This window comes from Ricinus communis, chromosome 1 (genome assembly GCF_019578655.1).
Source record: "Ricinus communis isolate WT05 ecotype wild-type chromosome 1, ASM1957865v1, whole genome shotgun sequence".
NCBI classification, from domain to species: Eukaryota; Viridiplantae; Streptophyta; class Magnoliopsida; order Malpighiales; family Euphorbiaceae; genus Ricinus; species Ricinus communis.
Window position 1 is genome coordinate 26,279,600 of NC_063256.1, and position 25,078 is coordinate 26,304,677.

A 25,078-nucleotide genomic window follows, 5' to 3' on the forward strand; every position below is an offset into this window, starting at 1 on the left:
GGAAGCCTTGTACATATGAAATTTGTAGAGAATTCTAGAAGGATAAATTCTAGCCACAAGTTGAGGAGGTGGGAAGCCTATAAATACCCCCTCCATCCATCATTTGTAACAACAAGAGGAAGGTTGTAAACTTAATAAAGCCCTCGTTATTCTCAAAGCTCAAGTGCTCTCAACTCTCTACCCTACCCAAATCCGAAACCCTACTGCCTACTTTGCTCACCTACAATCTCTCCCAATTCTCATCTAGGCTTACTTAGTTCGACTTCATCAAGCAAGTTAACTAAGTGCCGCGCGACTTGGCTAACCTCTAAGACAAGTTTCATGACAGGTGGTATCAGAGCAATGGTTTTAATCCTAGGTATCGCTGGTGAAAGTGATTCGAGCGATGGCAAGCGAGGAAGGAATTAGCCGTCATGCGGAAGAGCAACGACCGAATGTATCTGCGGGCGTAAGGAACAACGATCACAGCCTAGACGGGGCAAATCCAAGGCTCCAGCACGTGAGCCTGTCGAGTCTTGAGTTGCTAGCCTTGAGAAGGATTTGGCTAGCGTGACTTCGACTATTGGCGAGCTTAGTGATCAGGTTGACAACCTTATCCACGAAAACATGGAGATCACAAGGGCTGCCAAGGCCATGATCGAAGAACTCGGTAGAGCATCTCGGGGAGAACTATGCTCCCTTAGGGAGGAGTTTGCCGACCAGCAAAAGACCCTACGGGATGAGCTGAAAGAGCTTCGTAGGGAGAAGGATGCTCTTCGTCAAGGTAGTCCACCCTCGACAAGCACAGCTACCACTACTAGTTCCGTTGCCCCGCACGGATTGAAAGTCCCTAAGCCTGCCATGTACAATGGCACACGCAACGCCACTATGGTGGAAAACTTCTTGTTCGGGCTTGATCAATACTACGAGGCGATGAACATCACGGATGACTTCTCGAAGATTAGCAATGCTGCCATCTTCCTAAGGGATTCCGCCCAACTCTGGTGGAGAAGGAAACATTCCGATAGGGAGAAGGGGCTTTGCATAATCAACAGGTGGGAACAGTTCAAGTCTGAGCTCCGCAGGCAATTTGTGCCTCACAATGCCAATGATGAGGTACGAAGCAGGCTGCGAAGGCTAAGGCAAACCGGGAGCATTGCCGAATATGTCAAGGAGTTCACGACTCTCATGCTAGAGATTCTAGACCTAACTGACGATCAGTTCCTCTTTGATTTCAAGGACGGGTTGAAAGATTGGGTGAAAATGGAGCTCGAGCGACGCGGAGTGCAGACCTTTGATGAAGCAATTGCCGCAGTTGAGAACCTCAAGTACTACTCTACATAAGACAAGGGCAAGAAGCCTAGCTCTTCCAAGAGTGGGGGAGGCCAAAAGAGGGACTTCAATAAAGGCAAGGAGAGTAGCTACTAGAAGTCTTTTGGCGGCAACTCGAACCACGGCAAAGGCTCGTCGCACAAGGAAAAACCTGCTGCCTCTAAGCCACCCAAGCCTTGCTTCATTTGCGATGGACCACACTGGGTGAGGGACTGCCCAAATCGAAAGGCGATGAATGCCATCATGGCAGAATTCAATAAAGATAACTGCCAAGGAGAACCCCAAGCTGGCATGGGTTCTTTACAGCACTTAGGTGCACTGTCGAAGCTCCTCTCTCGCTCCGTCTCTAAGGAGAGAGGCCTGCTTTACGTCCATGCTTTCATGCTATGAAATCCCTCATTCCATAAGAAAAAGAAACTAGAAGCTAAATACGAATTAATAAATAAAGAAAAATGAATAAACTAAAGTCAAATCATGAACTAGAGAGGAGTTGATTGGTCAACCGTAGTCCTAGATTCTCTGAGCCAACTTAACAGAAACAAGGAGAAATTCATGTGCATTTAGCTAATAATACTTCGACCTAAATTACCTCATTGTATACATCCCATACATTAAAATGGTCGCGTTCCTGCCTGTATTACGCTTGGATTAATCGAAAACAATATGATTTCTCCCTTAAGCGTGTGGATTTAAGTCTCATCCCACTTGATGATCAAGCCAAGCATCCACGCCATCGGCCAAGCTTGTCAACTGCCTTGTCATGATTCTTTACGGTAATCCTTGTGCCATTAGAAGTCCTCGTGCCGAGAGGAACAAGGAATGATGGAGATCCCAATAGTCCATGTCCTGAATTTGGGCGCGCCTCGATTCTCGTCGTTCACTCATTCCTCTAAAAGATTCATTAGAGAACATTCGAGAATGATATCAATGCTTGATCGACTGATTTAATTTCATTCGAGAATGATATGAATACTCGATCAACTAATTTAATTTCCTCGCATTTGTCCAAGCAATCAATGGCCTATTGTTATGAACCTATATGAATAGATTATACAAACCCCTTTTCAATTACGAACCCGTATAACACTAACATACAAACCCTATAGTGAATTGAATTCAAACCCTAGGATCAACTCTAAATCAGATTATGAATGATCAATTAAGAATTAGAACCTAAAGGAAATCAAGCCTTTAAACCCTAACCCTACCACCCCACAAAGATGGATCAAATCTTTGATAAGTGTTAAATGCATTCAACAAGAATATAAGAATTCAAGCAAGGTTGAATAAACAAACATCAATTTAATTATCATCCTAATCAATTCGGCTAGGGTTTGTTTTTATAGATTAAGACAAACCCTAGAAGACAACTTAAATATGAAAGGACTAAAATATCCCTTCACTAAACAAAGTTCATTCTATTTTTAAGTTCATGGGCCATGGATTTCAGCCTTGCCTTATTCTCTTTAGATTTGGACTTTAATAAGATTGTATGGGTCCAATCTTGATGCTCTCCAATAGTTGTGGGCCTTGGGCCTTCAAATGGACTTTCTTTGTTGGCCCATGCTTGGAAGAACCCATTTAAGACTCGCTGTAGCTTCTTGGCTCTAGACCTTATTATTAGACCTTATGGCAAGTCCAGCCCATCATAGACAATCCTAGCATTCCTTGTTTGTTGGTCCTCTTCATCAAGCCCATTATCTTTATGCTTTAAGCTTGATCTATCTATAACATTCCCTCCTTCATTAGGATGATTCGTCCTCGAATCAAGCTCAATCTCATCACCTACGTCAAAAGGAGTTAAATAAATCACATTGAATGTACCACTTACATTATACTCACCTTGTAAATCGATCTTATAGGCATTATCATTGATTCGTTCCACCACTTGAAACAGACCAGCACCTCTTGGACTCAACTTCGACTTCCTTTGATTTGGAAACCCTTCCTTTCGAAGATGAACCCAAACCCAATTATCAGGCTTGAACACAACCAACCGTCTCCCCTTGTTCACCCTCTCAGCTGTCCTTGTATTTTGCTTCTCAATCCTTTCCTTCATTTGCTTGTGCATGGTCTTTACCCAATCTGCCTTAGACACACCATCATCACTATCACAACCGAATTTTTTTTAATTAATAATTAATATTCATTAGCATGTCATTAAATATGTCATTTGCATCATAATTATATATGACCTATTTTATTATATTATATGGTAGATAAATCAATTATTTAGTTACATATTGATTTAATTGAAAAGTAATGATTTTGGACTACATTGGAAAGTTAGAAAGAAAGAGGATTAAATTGTAAAATTTCCTATTTTTACACCAATTTACCACCTCTTCATTTCTACATATACTTCCTATTGCCTCTTCTTCTTTATCTCTCTCATTCTTCTCCTTTTCTTCTTCAAACCTTGATTTCCTAATCAAACTCTACAAACTTTTAGCAAGTGAGAATCTATTTCTTCTTATAAGTTTGAAAGATTTGGGCTTTCATAATCAAAGGAAACAAAGGTGAGTAATTTTAATTTCTTTGTTTTGCTTTAAATTAGTATTAATGATATGAAATTATTGATGATTATGTGTTTTGAAATTTTTTTAATCAAGAGTGAACATGCTATTACTTGTGATCTTGAAGCTGAAATTTCTAGGCAGAATTTTTCACCTCTAATTTCGTGACCTTAGAGGCTTAATCTCGAAAATTTCCAAACATGAAAGTTGTAGGTGTATGTTTGAGGAATATTTCTGTAAAATGGTTTTGTAGAACGTTGAGTGAATATGAACTTATAAGGTGATGAATTGCTGCTGCTCTGTTTGTGGTTCAGTAGGTGACCTGGTTTCTGTGCTGACATTTTGAGGCATTTAGAGGCTGAACCAAACAAAAAGTTAAACATGAAAGTTGTTCATTTATGTATCTAGTATATGTCTGTCAAATTTTATAATTTGTGGTTGAGTATAACGTGAGATATATTGAACTTAATATGGCCTGCTCGAAACTATTTTAAGCAGAAATCAGACTTAGGATTCTAAAATTTGTTACTAATTGTGTGTTTCACAACTTGAGCTAGAGAAGTCCAAATTGAGTAAAATTAGTGTCTATAGAAACTTTAGGATGTTAAATTTAGAAAATTTATTCATTTGGCTGGTCATTTAATAGGAAACTTTTTACTGTTCTGTTTAAATGGAAATTGGAGCAGCTGTATTGAAAATGCCATAACTATATTTATACAAATGATTTTGAAGTGATTCTTTCTGCTATGGTTTCTATAAAAATGGAAGTGTAATTCTGGGAAAGATGAGATTTTTATTAATTGTACATAAGTTTTAGTGTAATTTCTAAGTCAGTACCTACAAGCTGCCTACATCAACAAATATGTTGATTTATTGTCATTCATCTCATGCATCATATTAACATCAAGAATATATGTTATTTTGTTGAAATATGATGTTTTATGGATATTAAAGATATGTATATTTATGCCTTGTGATTGAATTGTTTTTGTATTGAACATGTGAATAGGTTCGTCCAAAGGCAAGGAAGTGGTAAGAGAAAAAGAATAGGATTACTTTGTTATCCTATAAATTTTTGGTAAGTATTTAATAGACTAAACTTTGTGTATATTGAGTAGGAACCGCTACGTTTGATTACTTGATAATCTCTTGGTTGACTGAGTTGATATTGGTTATGTTTTTGGCCTATTGTAAAGTAAATTGATTGTGATGTGTTGTGAAGTGAATTGATTGTGATTAAGGATTGATGACTCTTAAATTGATATTGTGTGATCAGGAAAGCTGAGCCGGGCGGATAGCTATCCGAGTATGTGAGATGGCAAGACTGAGCCGGGCGGATAGTCTTGTCAAGTGGTCACTGAAATTTAAAAATGTGAGGATGAGTCATCTGATCCTAATTTGATAGAAATAATGTGGAATTAAATTATTTGACTTGGTTGAGTTTGAGATTATTTGCATTATGTGAGATGAAATTATTTGTTTATGAGAATAATTGAAATGGTTGATTTTGTGATTATTAGTTAAGTGTTGGTATAATTTTCTGTATTTGATAAAGACTTGATAATTCTAGCCTAATATACTATAGTTTAGTAAATTAATGCTTATTGAGTCGCTAGCTCATTCCTTAGCAATTTTTTCCAAAGGCGCTTGTAGATAGCCTTAATGCGGCATTGCTCTCTTTGCATCAATCAACATTATCAGGTGGGCTAGAGGAGTTATCTCAAGCATTGGGGCATTTTGGGTACTTGTGTGAATTAAACTAATGTATAAATATTCCTTATGTATATTAGGTATGTTATGCCACTTAAATTGTATAAATCTATATTATAACTAAGTAATAAATTATGTTTATAAAGTTAATTACATATATATTGCTATATAATTGGATGTTTGAGTTCGGGTGCTACAATCACTCACAAGATTCTTATTAGGAATAGGAACTAAATCAATAGGAGTCAAAGAATTAAAACCATAGACTACCTCAAATGATGAAGTATGTGTAGTGCTACAAACAGCCCTATTATATGCAAACTCAATATATGGTAATAAATCCTCCCAAGACTTAAGATTCCTAGAAATCAAAGCACAAAGTAACTGCACTATAGTTCTATTAACTATCTCAGTTTGAGGATGACAAGTAGTAGAAGACAATAGCTTTGTACCTAATTTAGCCCAAAGAACACTCCAAAAATGACTCAAGAACTTCACATCCCTATCACTAATAATAGTTCTAGGTATACCATGCAAACGCACAACTTCCCGAAAGAACAAATCAGCAATATGACATGTATCATCTGTTTTATGACAAGGAATGAAATGAGCCATCTTACTGAAACTATCCACAACAATAAAAATGCTATCTCTACCTTTCATAGTTCTAGGTAATCCAGGCACAATATCCATAGATAAGTCAACCCATGGCATTTCAAGAACAAGGTTCATATGAACCATGGGATTTTAATTTAGACTTAGCCTGCATGCAAACAACACATTGCTACAAACATTTTGAACATTGCGTTTCATACCAGGCCAAAAGAAATTATCACATAGAATAGAATAAGTCTTATTAACCCAAAAGTGACCCATCAAACCACCCCCATGTGCCTCATTAATCAACAACACACACAAAGAATAGTGAGGCACACACAACCTGTTCTTTTTAAACAAATACCCATCAAAGAAATAAAAGGCATCAAATGCATTTCCGTCAGTACAAGTACTATGCACTTTACCAAAATCAGCATCATCTATATACAACTCTTTTGTATACTCAAAACCTAATAACTTAGAATCAAGAGTATTAAGAAGTGCATACCTTCACGAAAGTGCATCAGCAACCACATTATCCTTATCATTCTTGTACTTGATCACATATGGAAATATTTCTATGAATTCCATCCACTTTGCATGTCTTCTATCCACCTTATCTTACGCTCTTAGATGCTTCAAGGATTCATGATCCGTGTGTATAACAAACTCTTTTGGCCACAAGTAATGCTGCGATGTTTGAAGTGCATGAGCCAAAGCAAACAACTTCTTGTCGTATGTAGGATAGTTCAAGGCTGCTCCATTCAATTTCTCACTAAAGAAACATATAGGCCGCCCCTCTTGCGTCAAAACAGCCCCAATTCCAACACCACTAGCATCACATTCAATCTCAAAAGTCGTATCAAAGTTAGGCAAAACTAGCAAAGGTGCATTGCATAATTTATCCTTAAGCAAATTAAAAGCATGTTCTTATGGATCACCCCAATGGAATATAACATTCTTTTTACTAGTTCATTCAAGGGTGCAGCAATGATGCTAAAGTCCTTAATAAACCTCTTGTAAAAACTAGCCAAACCATGAAAACTCCTCACTTGACTCACATTAGTAGGTTTCGGCCATTCTTGAATAGCCTTTACCTTTTCACTATCCACCTCCACACCATGCATACCAACAATATAACCAAGAAAATTGACGTTATCTAAACAAAAACTACACTCCTAAGATTAGCATAAAGCTTCTTTTTTCGAAGAACATCTAAAACTGCTGTAATATGCATGACATGTTCATTTAATGACCTAGAATAAATCAAAATGTCATCAAAATATACAACCATATATTTACCAAGAAACTCACGCAGGACATGATTCATTAATCTCATGAAAGTACTAGGCGCATTTGTAAGTCCAAAAGGCATGACCAACCACTCAAACAACCCATACTTGGTCTTAAATGCAGTTTTCCATTAATCACCTGGTTTCATTTTAATTTGATTGTATCCACTATGCAAATCAATCTTAGTAAATACACATGCACCATGCAACTCATCAAGCATATCATCTAACCTAGGAATAGGATGATGATACTTTACCGTTATTTTATTAATTGCACGGCAATCCACACACATTCTCCATGTTCCATCTTTCTTGGGTACCAAAATTACTAGAACCGCACATGGACTCAAGCTTTCCCTCACATACCCTTTTGACATTAGCTTATCGACTTTTCTTTGGAGCTCCTTTGTCTCCTCTGGATTGCTTCTATAGGCTGGTCTATTTGGTATGGCAGCCCTTGGCACGAAGTCTATTTGATGTTCTAAACCTCTTTCAGGTGGTAAACCACTCGGCATCTCTTCAGGAAACACATCATCAAGCTCCTGCAACAAATCAACAAACTCTCTTTAATATGAATCAAGGCTGCCATGAGATTCCATTGCAAAGGCATGCACCAAAAGGTCCAAAATGGAAATGCAATTCATGCATGAAAATAAGAGTCCAACCTTATAATGAAGCATTCAGTCCATTTTGAAGAATAAAAGCCATTCAGCTATGATTAGGCCTTTAGGCTTAATTCATATTTATATGGGTTCTTATCTTTTGGATTTTAGCTTAAGTAATTCTTTTAGTTTATTTTTATTTAATTAAGGATTATTTTATTAAGTGTGAGTTATATGTGTGGTGTGGAGTTACAAATGAGTGCACATGTTAAGTTGTCATTTGGGAGTTACAAAATGAGTGCCATCAATGTAAAAAAAACAGCCATTTTTATGAGTTTTAAGGGGAATTAAAAGGGAAAATATGGGAAAGCTCAAAAGACATGCATTTAGGGTTCTTTGTCTGTTTTTGGCTATAAATATCAAAGCCAAATTCATTTGTAAAAGCAATTGATGAATGATAATCTTTATTTGCTCTTTGTGTGTGTTTTTACTTAAATTCTTGCATGAACTTTGAACTTATCAAACTATTTTTTAGTTTGTGGCTTTCTCTAACCAAAATCTTATGTTTGATTCTTACCTTATCCAATCATACTTGGTTTGTGGCGTTTCGAGCTGAATTCAAGTGCTAGTTTCATTGTTGGAACTAGTTTTCCCTAACTTTACTTGAGGAGATCCTTGGGTTTTCGAATAATCTTGATTGGAGGGTGTTTTCTTGCATTCCATATATATCATAACTCATTAGTTATTAGGGTGTATGGTTGCTAAGATGATGATTTCCTATCATTTGGTATCAGAGCTTGCTTCAAGTTGAGGTTTGCTTTTCTTTGTGTTTTATGTGTTATTGAAGTTTCTCATCTTCTTTACTTTTTTTTATGCTGAATTCTTCTTGTTTCAATTTTTTCCTTCTAAGTACTCTTTATTTTAAGATTTACACCTTTGTGTTCACTAAATAAATTTTTGTTTTCCCTTCTTGTTAATCTCTTTATGTTGTTTTCTTATCCTTGAAATTCCGTATCATATTTTCTGTTCTTTCCTTCAAACTTCTTTGTGGTTCTTTATTTTCATCTTTATTTCATCCTTAGACACAAAAAAAGAATGTTTCATGAAGCTGAGTTCATTAGACAATGTCGAAATCCTCGTTATCAATCTTATGATAAGATGTGGGGTTAAAGAAATAATCCTTATGAAGAGTGTAGATAAAATTTTTATTCTTCTAGGCCTAAACCTAAGAGGTTAGATAGACAACCAAGTCAAGTTTTTATTGATGAATTGTCAACGGAGAACAAATCTTTAAGAATTAGTTTTGAAGCATTTAAGCATGGGCTTGAAGAGTTCAATATGTTGACTAACACCTTTCTTAAGCATCTCAAAGATAAAGAAGATTCAAAGTCATCATTGAATACTAACATCAATTGAGTAGATGAGATAAATTGCTCTATTGAAGTCAATGTAGATTCTGAAGATGTGATAATTGAAGATGGCGAGGAAGACAATGATTTGCTACCTCTGAATAAATTCAATAATAAAGAGCTTGTTGTTATCAAGGAAGCAAGATTCAAGAAATGAAGAATGGCTGTTGCTTGATGAAATTGAACCTTTTGAGCATGTTGAATTTATTGGTACTAATAATATTATTTGTTCTAAAGATCCTCTAATCACTATTGCGAAGGAATTGCAGGTTGATGGCATTCTATTACTGTTTCATATTATATGTTTATTTCTTTCGCAATATTTAGGCAAAATTTGAGGATGAATTTTCTTTCAAGAAAGGGGGAATGATATGAATCAAGGCTACCATGAGATTCCATTACAAAGGCTTGCACCAAAAGGTCCAAAATAGAAATGCAACTCATGCATGAAAATAAGAGTCCAACCTTATAATGAAGCATTCAGTCCATTTTGAAGAATAAAAGCCATTTAGCTATGATTAGGACTTTAGGCTTAATTCATATTTATATGGGTTCTTATCTTTTGGGTTTTAGCTTAAGTAATTCTTTTAGTTTATTTTTATTTAATTAAGGATTATTTTATTAGGTGTGAGTTATATGTGTGTTGTGTGGAGTTACAAATGAGTGCACATGTTTAGTTGTCAATTGGGAAAAACAGCCACTTTTATGAGTTTTAAGGGGAATTATAGGGGAAAATGTGGGAAAGCTCAAAAGACATCCATTTAGGTTTCTTTTTCTTGTTTTTGCTATAAAAATCAAAGCCAAATTCATTTGTAAAATCAATTGATCAATGATAATCTTTATTTACTCTTTGTGAGTGTTTTTACTTAAATTCTTGCATGAACTTTGAACTTATCAAACTATTTTTTAGTTTGTGGCGTTCTCTAACCAAAATCTTGTGTTTGATTCTTAACTTATCAAATCATACTTGGTTTGTGGTATTTCGAGCTAAATTCAACTACTAGTTTCATTGTTGGAACTAGTTTTCTCTGACTTCACTTGAAGAGATTCTTGGGTTTTTGAATCATCTTGATTGGAGGGTGTTTTCTTGCATTCCATATGTATCATAACTCATCAATTGTTGGGGTGTATGGTTGCTAAGATGATGATTTCCTATCACTCTTGGCAAGGCAAGATCAAGTGCATTAATAGTGTTCAAATAAACATCTTTACAAGTAATAAAAAACACTACTCTATTAGTATGCAATGCATGCCTAATATCATTTTCCCTAGCCAAGAAACTACCCTTTTTCACCTTGGGTTTCTCACTAGGCTCAATGCCACTATCCTTACCACTTTTAGGTGGTATAAGTATGTCCTTTGCATTTTCAGCCTCTACTCTCTCTTTTTCAATCTTACATTGATCATCATACACTTTCTTGGGAGAGAGAGGTGTTAGGGTCACTTTCCTCCCATCTTCACAAATGAATACCTATTAAAAAAGCCATCATGTGAGACTTTCCTATCAAATTGCCATGGTCTACCTAACAGGATATGTCCAGCATGCATTAGTACTACATCACATAACACCTCATCAGCATATCTACCAATTTGAAATGACACTATAACCTGTTTATTTACTTTCATTTCACCATAATTATTTAGCCAAAGCAATCTATAAGGTCTAGGATGAGGAATCAATTTTAAACCCAATTTTTCAACCATGGACACACTAGCAACATTTGTGCAACTACCACTATCAATAATAAGGTTACAAGTCTTACCTTGTACATGGCATCTAGTGTGAAATATGTTCTCTCTTTACTGCTCCATATTATCTTCATCCTTCATATGTGTATTAAGTGTACGTCTTACCACTAAAAGCTCTCCTTTCATGGGCCCTTCAATGCTATCATCACTACTCTCTTGCTTTTGTGGCATCTCTTCCCCTTCACTTTCACCTTCAGTCTCAATATCTTCATAATCTGAAGCAATCATTGTCTTTCTGTTTGGACATTGAGATGTAATGTGTACGCTGCCCAACCACTTAAAACACTTGATGTCTCAGTTTCTTTGCTTATGTGGCTCGGTCTTATAAGTAACCCCTAGATCATCCACTCTTTTTTGCTTGGTATCCTGCAAAACAGAATTGTTAGCATCAAATTTACCTCCTTTGGTGTCATTGCTCCAGTTTGATTTGGTATTGGAATTAGTTCCCCAATTCAGTTTTGAACTCGAATTTGAAGACCAATTCGGTTTAGACTCTTCCTTTGTTGTCCACCTCGTTTTGAGTTGTCTTTCCACATTTATAGCAAGGTGTACCATCTCATCAATCTCCACATAATTTTGTAACTCAACGCAATTAGCAATCTCCTTATTCATGCCCCTCAGAAAACGTGACATTGTGGCCTCCATCTCCTCCTATAAATCTAATCTAGCCATCAACATCTCAATCTCCTTGAAATAATCCTGTATGCTTTTTGTACCTTGTCTCAAGTATTGGAGTTTTTGGTACAACTCTATTTGGTGATGCATAAGTACAAACCTCCTCTTCATAACAAACTTAAGAGCCACCCAACTATTGATAGGCTCTTCCCCATTTCTTCTCCTACTCATTACCATCTGGTCATACTATAAAATTGCATGAAATCTGCCCAAGAACACTTGTAAGAGAGAAACAAGATAAAGAGGGATAATAATTAGCTTTTGAATGATTAAGTCTGATTTGAATGGAATATATATGGTGTTAATCCCTTTCAAATTCGTATTCCCTAATTAGATCTCTCAAAACAGCCTCAAAGTCAATCCAAATCCCCTTTAGATTAGGAAATCTAAGTTCTAACCTGATTTGCCAACTAATAATCCCTTAAAATTAGGAGTACCCTTGATTTTAGCCTAGGAACACTGCACTTTACTTGCACAAACGAAATCAGAAAAAGAAACTAGAAGCTAAATACGAATTAATAAGTAAAGAAAGATGAATAAACTAAAGTCAAATCAAGAACCAGAGAGGAGTTGACTGGTGAACCATAGTCCTAGATTCTATGAGCCCGCTTAATGAAAATAAGAAAAAATTCGTGTGGGCTTGCCAAATAACACTCCAACCCAAATTACTTCATTATAAGCATCCTAGACATCAAAACAGTCGCGTACCTACTTGTATTACGCTTAGATTAATCGAAAATAATAAGATTTCTCCCTTTCGCGCGTGGATTTACGTCTCGTCCCGCTTGATGATCAAGCAAAGCATCAACGCCACCGGCCAAGCTTGTCAACTGCCTTCTCATGATTCTTTACGCTAATCCCTGTGCCATTAGGAGTCCTCGTGCCGAGAGGAACAAAGAATGATGGAGATTCCAATGGTTCAAGTCCTGAATATGGGTATGCCTAGATTCTCGTCGTTCCCTCCTTCCTCTAAAAGATTCGACCGAGATCATTCGAGAATGATATTACTGCTCAATCAACTGATCTTATTTCATTCGAAAATGATATCAATACTTGATCAACTAATTTAATTTCCTCGCATTTGTCCTAGCAATGGATCTGTGCCTATGCTTGTCGTTTACACGCGCTTTCACTCGAAACTCGTGCTTATTCTCCCCAAATAGAACCGAACCATCATACTAAATAAATATTAGAAAGAGAGGCACAAAAGAAAGCAAAGAAATCGTAACTTCTTTGTTCTTCTATGTACGGCTAGGCGTAAGGATCAAATCGAAATGATTTAGACACTAGAGTAGACAAAGAACACAAAAGAATGGAAGGATGCGAGCGATAAGTATATGTTTGCCAGGGCGACTCGTGATTAGCTCTCAAAGTTCTTGAAAGAACCCATAACTTTATTTACCACAAGATAGAAAACTGAAATAGTATGCTCATTAGCCTCAAGTATTCGGTTGCATGCGATTTTTAAGGTGCAAAATCCCTCATTCCATAAGACAAAGAAACTAGAAGCTATATACGAAATAATGAATAAATAAAGATGAATAAACTAAAGTCAAATCAAGAACTAGAGAGGAGTTGACTGGTCAACAGGACTCCTAGATTCGATGAGGCAGCTTAACGAAAACAAGGAGAAATTCGTGTGGGCCTACCTAATAACACTCCAGCCCAAATTACTTCATTGTATGTGTCCCAAACATCAAAACGGTCACGTTCCTGCTTGTATTATGCTTGGATTAATAAAAAATAACATGATTTCTCCCTTTCACGTGTGGATTTACGTCTCGGCCCGCTTGATGATCAAGCAAAGCATCAACGCCACCGGCCAAGCTTCTCAACCGCCTTCTCATGATTCTTTACACTTATCCTTGTGCCATCAGGAGTCCTCGTGCCAAGAGGAACAAGGAATGATGGAGATTCCAATGGTTCCAGTCCTGAATATGGGCGTCCCTAGATTCTCGTCGTTCCCTCCTTCCTCCAAAAGATTCGACCGAGATCATTCGAGAATGATATCAATGCTTGATCAACTGATTTCATTTTATTCGAGAATGATATCAATACTCGATCAACTAATTTAATTTCCTTGCATTTTTCCTAGCAATGGATCTATGCCTATGCTTGGAGCTTAAACGCGCTTTCAGTCGACACTCATGCTTATGCTCCCCAAATAGAATCGAACCATCATTACTAAGCAAAGATTAAAAAGAGAGGCACAAAAGAAAGGAAAGATATCGCAAGTCCTTTGTTCTTCTCGGTACGGCTGGGCATAAGGATCAAATCAAATCGATTTAGACAATAGGGTAGACAAAGAACACAAAAGAAAGGAAGGACGCGAGCGATAAGTCTATGTTTGCCAGTGCGACTCGTTATTAGCTCGCAAAGTTCTTGAAAGAACCCATAACTTGATTTTCCACAAGGTAGAAAACTGAAATAGTATGCTCATTAGTCTCAAGTATTCGGTTGCATGCGGTTTTTATGGTACAAAATCCCTCATTCCATAAGAAAAAGAAACTAGAAGCTAAATACGAATTAATAAATAAAGAAAGAAGAATAAAGTAAAGTCAAATAAAAAACTAGAGAGGAGTTGACTGGTCAACCATAGTCCTAAGATCTATGAGCTAGCTTAACAAAAATAAGGAGAAATTCGTGTGGGCCTACCTAATATGCTTGCCGCTTACACGCACTTTCACTCGGGCCTACCTGATATGCTTGCCGCTTACACGCGCTTTCATTCAACACTCATGCTTATGTTGCCAAAATAAAACCAACCCATCATACTAAACAAAGATTAGAAAGAGAGGCACAAAAGAAAAGAACAAAATTAGAACATAGGTACGATATCGGGTATGATAAGGAAAGAAATCATAAGTTCTTTGTTCTTCTCCGTACGACTGGACATAAGGATCAATCGAATTGATTTAGACACTAGGGTAGACAAAGTACACACAAAAGAAAGGAAGGACACGAGCGATAAGTCTATTTTTTTCAAAGGGGAGTCTTGATTAGCTCGCAAAGTTCTGGAAAGAACCCATAACTTCATTTCCCACGAGGTAGAAAACTGAAATACTATGCTCATTAGCCTCAAGTATTCGGTTGCATGCGGTTTTTATAGTGCGATATCCCTCATTCCATAAGAAAAAGAAACTGGAAGCTAAATACGAATTAATAAATAAACAAAGATGAATAAACTAAAGTCAAATCAAGAACCAGAGAGGAGTTGACTGGTCAACTATAGTCCATGTTTTGTGAGCCAGCTTAACAAAAATAAGGAGAAATTCGTGTGGGCCTACTCAATAACACTCTAACCTAAATTACTTCATCGTATGCCTCCTAGACATCAAAACGGTCGCGTTCCTGCTTGTATTATGCTTGGATTAATCGAAAACAACATGATTTCTCCCTTTTGCGCATGGATTTAGGTCTCGTCCCGCTTGATGATCAAGCGAAGCATCAACCCTACCAGCCAAGCTTGTCAACTGCCTTCTTATGATTCTTTACTCTAATCCTTGTGCCATCAGCAGTCCTCGTGTAACGCCTGCATTTTCTCATCATCCATGTTATGTGCATTTACATTTAATCATTGGGCATATGATGGTATATCAATGATATTTTTATTTTATGAGAACATATATATATTAATTATAAGTAGAGAATAAGAAGCATGATATTAGATTATTAATTTAGATAAGTTGATTAAGTACTTGGGTTATGTGTATTAAGCCTTAAGACTTAATTGAACCAATAGTTGAAGGTTGGGTAAATAGATTGGACTTAAAAGATACAATTAAAAGTTAGTACCTATATATGGTTAGTAAGAATTAATTTAGGGTGATAAAAATAGTTTAGTAGGTGGTGGCATTAAGAGAGGAATATTGGAAATTGGAACCATGAGTAAGCTCATTTTACCTCTTCATTTCTCTAAAATTCGTACATGGCCAAAAACACAAAATTTGGAATAAGAGAGAGGAGTGGAATACCTAGAAAAACTTAAGATTAAGATAGGATTTTGCCAACTATTGAAGGAGCCAAGCTAAAGCTAAAGGATTTAAGCATATTAGCAACCCAAAAGCTGAAATTGGTAAGTTGTTACTTGAGTGTTATAAATTCGTCATTAGGGTTCTTGATTACAAATTGGAAAAACTTCATTTGATGGTCTCATTGATTAATTAAAGGTCTGATTATCATGAATTAGTAGAGTATTGAATGATTGCATAAAGATTAAGCTTGATTTAAGTTTAAGTATGTTAAGATAGAAAACTGTCAAAATTCCAGCAACCTTGATGTTCTGTATTTTAGGCATAACATGGGTTATATAAGTCCAAATTAAGCTTAATTGGTGTCTATGGAAAGTTTAGAGAGTCCTCTATAACTTTGTAGTTTTGTGATTTTGCTATTTTTGCCGTTTTGGTTGCTTAAATTGATCAAACAGATTGCTGCTCGGGTACAACTAGCTGTATGACCCTTGCTCAGTAATTTGAAAATAATTAAATCTATAGAAGTCGGAATTGAGTAATTCTTCTTGGAGATGAAACTAGACGCATAAATGGATATGTCAATTTAGTATGAGATTTTTGTATTAAGCCAATTTTTCCCAGCAATAAATATACCTTGGTACTAAATTCTGTCTAGAAAACAGAAATGTTGGAGATTAGTTTTATGCAATTTATTGATGTTAATTTGAGTTAGATTGGTATTTAACTAGATGGGAAATGTTTATAGGATATTAAAACAGTAATTGAGAGTCTTAGAGGAAGAGTTAGACCTATGAATTAGAGAGGGGATGATCTTGTAATGCATTAGAACTCGCATTTACATGAATATTTGTAATATGCATGAAATGTGAATTGATGAATGTGTTGACAGGTACTCAAAGGCCTGGAAAGGAAGTTGTGGAGAAAGGAGGTTCTTATATGCTAAAGGAATAAGTATATTTTGAGTAAGTAAATAGTTAATATTTGCTATGTTCATATATTTAATCAAATGTTCCGCAAATGGTTGCGTTTGCTTAATATTGTTTATGTTTGAATGACTGAGATGGAAATGATTGGTGTGGAGTGGAACAATTGTTATTGCTGAAATATGATATAAGTGAAATGATTGAATTGTGATGTTAAGTGCATATGTGCATGTGAATGGTGGATTCCCCTATGAAAAAAAAGATATATATATATAAAGCCTTGGGAGGCTAAAGCCTAGAGAGGCTATAAAAGTGTATAATGTGAGATGAGGCGGAGCAGCTTACGTGTGTGATATGTGAGGATGAGGCGGAGCAGCACATTAAAGGGGATCCACAAGCCGTGAGAACTAACCATAATTGTTGAATTGTATTTCTTCTATGATGGTTGTAATGAATTGAGTAGAATGGTATGACTTTATACCTAAACTATGAATATCATGGAAAGTTATGTGATTGGGTGGAAATTGTATTAAGTGTATGTGATATAGATTATGTTGATTATTTATTTATACTTGGTGGAGGCTCACCCTCTCCAAAATTTTTCTTTTCAGGTTTGTAAATAGTAGTGCATCCGTTGGTTGTATGCGAAGTCTAGCTTTTAGCGATTCTGTCAAGTTGGGCCAGTTTTGTGAAGTCTCCTCCTGATGCATTTTTGTATGCAGTTATGTGATATATATGGAAGTATGCCTTATAAGGCATAAGAAGATGTTTGTAATACTTGTTAAATGATGTTTAAGTATAATCATATGTTTATATTGTAATAACCTTGTGTCCGGATTCTTAACAACCTACATATTGACCTATCTACCTGTAGTATATATTCTCTGACGCTTGTATGCTTCCGGCTAATGTTTATTGGTTAGTATGTGATGGGGGTGTTACATTTTAGTGGTATCGGGCGGGGATTAGATTCATTGGGAGTAGATTCATGTTGCACATCATTAAGCATATGATATATGTTCTTTGAACTTGACTGAATATTTGCATTTAATATATATAGATGGAGAGACAAGGAGAACCATGGCCCGGATAAGTCATTAGAGTCCCATGCATGGTCATGAAAATGCATCCGAACATGATCAACATGATGAGCATGAGCTACATTCTGAAAATGCTACACGATCGAATGTACAAAATGTTATGGAACAGTTTATGGATTTTCCGATGCAACGGGCGAGCTCAACAACAAGCACTTCGGACTCAACAACAAAAGGTCGTGATAGATAAGAATTATGAAAGAGTTAGGAAACAAGGTGCTAATGTTTTCAAGGTACTCTGATCCTACCGAGGCCGAGGAATGGTTACGAAATCTGAGAAGGGTGTTGGATAGATTTAATTGCACATCCGAACAAAGGCTTCTATATACGGTATCTTTAATAGAAAAGATGCACTTGATTGGTGGGAAACAGTTTTAAGAAGCAAAGATCGACCAATGACTTTGACTTGGAATGATTTCTTGAGAGAATTTGCTTTGAGAAGTATACTCCAGAAATTTATAGAGAGGAAAGAAGCTTGAATTTCTTGATTTGAAACAGAATGATATGTCGATTGCAGTCGAAGTTCAATTTGTGAGATTATGTAAGTATGCACCGGAAGAAATAGCAAGAACTGAAAGGAAGAAATTTGAGATGGGTTTGAGGCTTGACATTCGTGAGAAAATGGCGGTGAAACCTCATAATTACAATGCCTCAATTGAAGGCTGCTTTGAGAGTCAAGAAACATCATTTGAAAGGAATACTATGGAAGCTAAAAAGAATAAGATCATTGGTGCTTATAGTAATCCTCCAAGACATATTAGTATTTCTTCGTTTAGAGGCTCTAATTCACAGTGGAGTAGTTATCGTGGACGAGGGTTTGGTGGTCGATCTAGTAGATCCTCCATAGTACCTTATAGTAGAGGTGGATACAATTCATCCAGGACTTGAGGGAGGACAAGTTTGACCGGTGAGAGGTTTGCTCCTGTTTGTCCCTCACGTGCAGCGGGAGACATCTTGGAGAATGTTGGGGACCTAGACCGGTAGTATGTTTTACTTGTAGTAGGCCGGGACATTATTCTAGAGATTGTCCTATGAGAAGAAATAATGTTTGGAGAATCTTACACGGTGGGTCGGAGTAGTGTTGGTGAAAATATTCCAGTTGGTTCGAGGCGGGAGAGAGGAAGAGGTGGCGGAGGAGGTTTAACTATTTCAGCAACACCATCGGAACAAATTGGTCAACCACAAGCACAAGCTAGAGTATTTGCTACTACTAGAAATGAAGCATTTGTAGCACCTGAAATTATTCTTGGTATACTTTCTATTCATGATTCCGATGCACATGTTCTTATTGATCCTGGATCCACATGTTCATTCATATCACATGATTTTGCATCGCATGTTCATGCTAATATAGAGGCATTAGGTTATGATATATATGTATCTATGCCTGCCGGGGTATTATCCGCGAGTAAATCACGATAGTGAGATCATGTCCTGTAGTAGTAGATAGTGTCAAACTACATGCGGATTTGGTTGTTATTAATCTTAGAGAGTTTGATGTTATTTTGGGGATGGATTGGTTGTCAAGAAATCATGCTATTGTTGATTGTAAAACGAAGGAAGTGGCTATGGAAATACAAGGAGAAATGAAAATAGTAATGGTGGGTGAAAGGAAGACAATTCCTAATTGTTTGATTTCGTGATTCTTGCATGTCGATTAATTAAAAATGGATGTGAAGCATATCTAATTAGTTTTATAGATACTACTAAGGTCAGTCCAGGGGTATTAGACATTCCGTTAGTCGGAGAATTTCCTAACATATTCTTAGATGATTTGCACCGGTTTGCCACCAAATCGAGAGGTTGATTTTGAGATTGACATCATCCCTGCATCGCACCTATTTCCATTGCACCATACGGAATGGCTCCATTAGAATTGAAAGAATTAAAGAAGCAATTAGAAGAGTTACTTGATAAAGGTTTCATCAGGCCAAGTACTTCACCTTGGGGAGCACCCGATTACATTTGTGAAGAAAAGGATGGTAGTATGCGATTATGTATTGATTATAGGCAATTGAATAGGATTACGTTGAAGAATAAATATCCATTGCCGAGAATTGATGATTTGCTTGATCGGTTAAAAGGTGCAACTGTGTTCTCTAAAATTGATTTAAGATCGGGTTATTGGCAACTCCGGGTTGAAGAGAAATCTATTGCCAAGAGCGGCATTCGGAACAAGGTATGGGCACTATGAATTTATTGTGATGCCATTTGGTTTAACAAATGCTCCTGCTGTTTTTATGTCACTAATGAACAACACTTTCCAGCCATATTTAGATCACTTTGTTATTGTGTTCATTGATGATATTCTGATTTACTCTAGAAGCCCGGAAGAGCATGAACAACACTTGAGAATTGTTTCTGATTTTGAGGGAAAAACAGTTGTATGCAAAATTCAACAAATCGCGAGTTTTGGATGGAGGAAATTGCATTCTTAGGGCATATTATTTCTAAACATGGAGTGCAACCGGATTCATCAAAGATTAAAGCAATTATTGAATGGGAACCTTCTAGAAATGTTTCCGAAGTTCGAAGTTTTCTTGGGTTAGGCTGGCTATTATAGAAGATTTGTAAAAGACTTTTCGGTTATTGCTAAGCCTCTAACAGCTTTGTTAAAGAAGAATGTGCCATTCCGGTGGACGGAGTTATGTGATCAAAATTTTCAAGAGTTGAAGAAAAGGCTTACTACTACACCGATACTGCATTGCCATCCGAAAATGGAGGTTATGTTGTATATCGATGCTTCTAGGCAAGGACTTGGATGTGTCTTAATGCGGCATGGGAAGGTTATAGCTTATGCTTCAAGACAATTCGCGACCTCATGAGCTGAATTATCCTACACATGATCTTGAATTAGCGGTATTGTACATGCATTGAAGATATGGCGACATTATTTATACGGGGAGACATTTCGGATATTCTTGATCATAAGAGTTTGAAATATATCCCTACGCGGAAAGAGTTGAATCCGAGACAACGAAGATGGATTGAGCTTCCGAAGGATTATGATTGCACTATTGATTATCATCCTGGAAAAGCAAATGTTGTTCTTTGATGCTTTAAGTAGGAAGTCGTTGGAAAATTTTTCAAGTATGATTTGCTACAATGTAGAATATTTAGTTGCACTTAGAGCTATGGATGTGAAGTTTTATGTTTATGACAATGATCATTAGCCACATTACAAGTAAAGCCTTTGATTGGAGATAAAATTAAAGATGCAGTGTGAAGATTCTTATTTGCAAAGGATGAAGGGTAGAGTACAAGAAGGAAAGAATACACAATTTGTGTTGAAAGATGATGGTGTGTTATTGAATAGAAATCGTGTATGTGTACACTGATGTAGGAAATTTGAGAAAGGAAATCATGCATGAAGCGCACTATGCACCTTATGCAATGCATCCCGGAAGTACCAAAATGTATAAAAATTTGAAGCCTTATTATTGGTGGCCGGGCAATGAAGAAGGATGTGGCAGAATTTGTGAGTAAGTGTTTGACATGTCGGCAAGTGAAAGGAGAGCACCGGGCACTGCAGGTAAACTTCATTCTTTATCTATACCTGTGTGGAAGTGGGATAAGATTACTATGGATTTTGTTATGGGATTGCCGCGTACATTTAACAAGCATGATGCTATTTGGGTAATTGTTGATCGACTTACTAAATGTGCTCATTTCTTACCTGTGAAACAAAACAGATTCACTTGATAAACTTGCTTTGAATTGTATATTTCCGAGATTTTTAGATTGCATGGTGTGCCTATATCTATTGTATCGGATAGGGATCCTAGATTTACTTCTCGTTTACGGGAGAGTTTGCAGGAAAGCATATGGTACTAAGCTTCATTTCGGTGCTGACTTTTCATCCCTCAAACAGGATGGGCAATCGGAAAGAACTATTCGGACATTAGAAGATATGATGAGGGCTTGCACACTTGAGTTCAAGGGTAAACTGGGATGATTACATACCACGGATGGAATTTCGCGTATAACAACAGTTTTCATTCTAGTATCGGTATGGCTCCTTATGAAGCTTTGTATGGGAGGAAATGTAGAAGTCCAGTTCTTTGGGATGTTGAAGGTTTAAGACGACTTGAAGGTCCAGAATTGGTACAAGAAGCGGTGGATAAAATAGAGATAGTTAAAAAGAATTTGAAAGTAGCACGGAGATGAGACAAAAAAGAGTTATGCTGATTTGCATCGAAGGGAAATGGAATATATTGTGGGTGATAAAGTTTTCTTGCGGGTATCACCATGGAAAGGAATATTAAGGTTTGGTAAACAAGGGAAATTGAGTCCAGAGGTATGTAGGACCTTATGAAATTATTGAAAGAGTTGGACCATTGGCTTATAGGTTAGCATTACCTATGAGTTGTCTTCTATTCATGATGTTTTCACGTTTCTATGTTGAGGCGATATAGATCGGATCCTAGTCATATCATTCCGGAGCCGGAGATAGAAATCAGAAAAGTTGACATATGTGGAAGAACCGATAGAAATTCTTGATCGAAGGGTTAAGAAATTGAGAAATAAAGACATTCCTATGGTCAAAATTAAGTGGAGTCATCATTCACCAAGAGAAGCAACTTGGGAAGTAGAAGAGCATATGAGACAGTATCCGCATCTATTCCATAGTAATGTTGGTGAGTTGTTAAAATTTCGGGGACGAAATTTCTTAAGGAAGGGAGAGTTATACTTTGCATTTTCTCATCATCCATGTTATGTGCATTTACATTTAATCATTGGGCATATGATGGTATATCAATGATATTTTTATTTTATGAGAACATATATATATTAATTATAAGTAGAGAATAAGAAGCATGATATTAGATTATTAATTTAGATAAGTTGATTAAGTACTTGGGTTATGTGTATTAAGCCTTAAGACTTAATTGAACCAATAGTTGAAGGTTGGGTAAATAGATTGGACTTAAAAGATACAATTAAAAGTTAGTACCTATATATGGTTAGTAAGAATTAATTTAGGGTGATAAAAATAGTTTAGTAGGTGGTGGCATTAAGAGAGGAATATTGGAAATTGGAACCATGAGTAAGCTCATTTTACCTCTTCATTTCTCTAAAATTCGTACATGGCCAAAAACACAAAATTTGGAATAAGAGAGAGGAGTGGAATACCTAGAAAAACTTAAGATTAAGATAGGATTTTGCCAACTATTGAAGGAGCCAAGCTAAAGCTAAAGGATTTAAGCATATTAGCAACCCAAAAGCTGAAATTGGTAAGTTGTTACTTGAGTGTTATAAATTCGTCATTAGGGTTCTTGATTACAAATTGGAAAAACTTCATTTGATGGTCTCATTGATTAATTAAAGGTCTGATTATCATGAATTAGTAGAGTATTGAATGATTGCATAAAGATTAAGCTTGATTTAAGTTTAAGTATGTTAAGATAGAAAACTGTCAAAATTCCAGCAACCTTGATGTTCTGTATTTTAGGCATAACATGGGTTATATAAGTCCAAATTAAGCTTAATTGGTGTCTATGGAAAGTTTAGAGAGTCCTCTATAACTTTGTAGTTTTGTGATTTTGCTATTTTGCCGTTTTGGTTGCTTAAATTGATCAAACAGATTGCTGCTCGGGTACAACTAGCTGTATGACCCTTGCTCAGTAATTTGAAAATAATTAAATCTATAGAAGTCGGAATTGAGTAATTCTTCTTGGAGATGAAACTAGACGCATAAATGGATATGTCAATTTAGTATGAGATTTTTGTATTAAGCCAATTTTTCCCAGCAATAAATATACCTTGGTACTAAATTCTGTCTAGAAAACAGAAATGTTGGAGATTAGTTTTATGCAATTTATTGATGTTAATTTGAGTTAGATTGGTATTTAACTAGATGGGAAATGTTTATAGGATATTAAAACAGTAATTGAGAGTCTTAGAGGAAGAGTTAGACCTATGAATTAGAGAGGGGATGATCTTGTAATGCATTAGAACTCGCATTTACATGAATATTTGTAATATGCATGAAATGTGAATTGATGAATGTGTTGACAGGTACTCAAAGGCCTGGAAAGGAAGTTGTGGAGAAAGGAGGTTCTTATATGCTAAAGGAATAAGTATATTTTGAGTAAGTAAATAGTTAATATTTGCTATGTTCATATATTTAATCAAATGTTCGCGAAATGGTTGCGTTTGCTTAATATTGTTTATGTTTGAATGACTGAGATGGAAATGATTGGTGTGGAGTGGAACAATTGTTATTGCTGAAATATGATATAAGTGAAATGATTGAATTGTGATGTTAAGTGCATATGTGCATGTGAATGGTGGATTCCCCTATGAAAAAAAAGATATATATATATAAAGCCTTGGGAGGCTAAAGCCTAGAGAGGCTATAAAAGTGTATAATGTGAGATGAGGCGGAGCAGCTTACGTGTGTGATATGTGAGGATGAGGCGGAGCAGCACATTAAAGGGGATCCACAAGCCGTGAGAACTAACCATAATTGTTGAATTGTATTTCTTCTATGATGGTTGTAATGAATTGAGTAGAATGGTATGACTTTATACCTAAACTATGAATATCATGGAAAGTTATGTGATTGGGTGGAAATTGTATTAAGTGTATGTGATATAGATTATGTTGATTATTTATTTACTGAGCTGGAGGCTCACCCTTCTCCAAAATTTTTCTTTTCAGGTTTGTAAATAGTAGTGCATCCGTTGGTTGTATGCGAAGTCTAGCTTTTAGCGATTCTGTCAAGTTGGGCCAGTTTTGTGAAGTCTCCTCCCGATGCATTTTTGTATGCGATTTATGTGATATATATGGAAGTATGCCTTATAAGGCATAAGAAGATGTTTGTAATACTTGTTAAATGATGTTTAAGTATAATCATATGTTTATATTTTAATAACCTTGTGTCTGGATTCTTAACAACCTACATATTGACCTATCTACCTGTAGTATATATTCTACGACGCTTGTATGCTTCCTGGCTAATGTTTATTGGTTAGTATGTGATGGGGGTGTTACACCTCGTGCCGAGAGGTACAAAGAATGATGGAGATCCCACTACTCCAAGTCTTGAATTTGGGCATGCCTAGATTCTCGTTGTTCACTCCTTCCTCCAAAAGATTCAGCCGAGATCATTCGAGAATGATATTAATGCTCGATCGACTAATTTCATTTCATTTAAGAATGATATCACTGCTCGGCCAACTAAGTTAAATTTCCTTACCTTTTGTCCAAGCAGTGGATATGTG

The 25,078-nt window shown here is 36.3% G+C and overlaps 1 protein-coding gene across 1 annotated transcript; it reads right to left on the reverse strand.

Annotated features, from left to right (window-relative positions):
- Positions 1–7,293: 7,293 nt before the first annotated feature.
- Positions 7,294–11,414, reverse strand: LOC125369906. Its single transcript, XM_048373279.1, has 4 exons — positions 11,292–11,414; positions 10,597–10,908; positions 7,793–7,968; positions 7,294–7,390 (listed from the first exon to the last, which is right to left on the reverse strand). The coding sequence occupies exons 1-4, from the start codon at positions 11,412–11,414 to the stop codon at positions 7,294–7,296; spliced, it is 708 nt and encodes a 235-aa protein (XP_048229236.1).
- Between the last annotated feature and the right edge of the window lie 13,664 nt (positions 11,415–25,078).

Bases quoted from the DNA above. Each gene is read 5' to 3' on its own strand.
- LOC125369906 (XM_048373279.1), bottom strand. From the start codon at position 11,414: ATGATTGCTTCAGATTATGAAGATATTGAGACTGAAGGTGAAAGTGAA. The intron at 7,969-10,596 runs GTGATAGGAAAT...GATTTGTTGCAG, and splicing joins TTGATCTTGCCTTGCCAAGA to GAGCTTGATGATGTGTTTCC. The intron at 7,391-7,792 runs GTATGTGAGGGA...GATTTATTCTAG, and splicing joins GATAAGCTAATGTCAAAAGG to GTCATTAAATGAACATGTCA.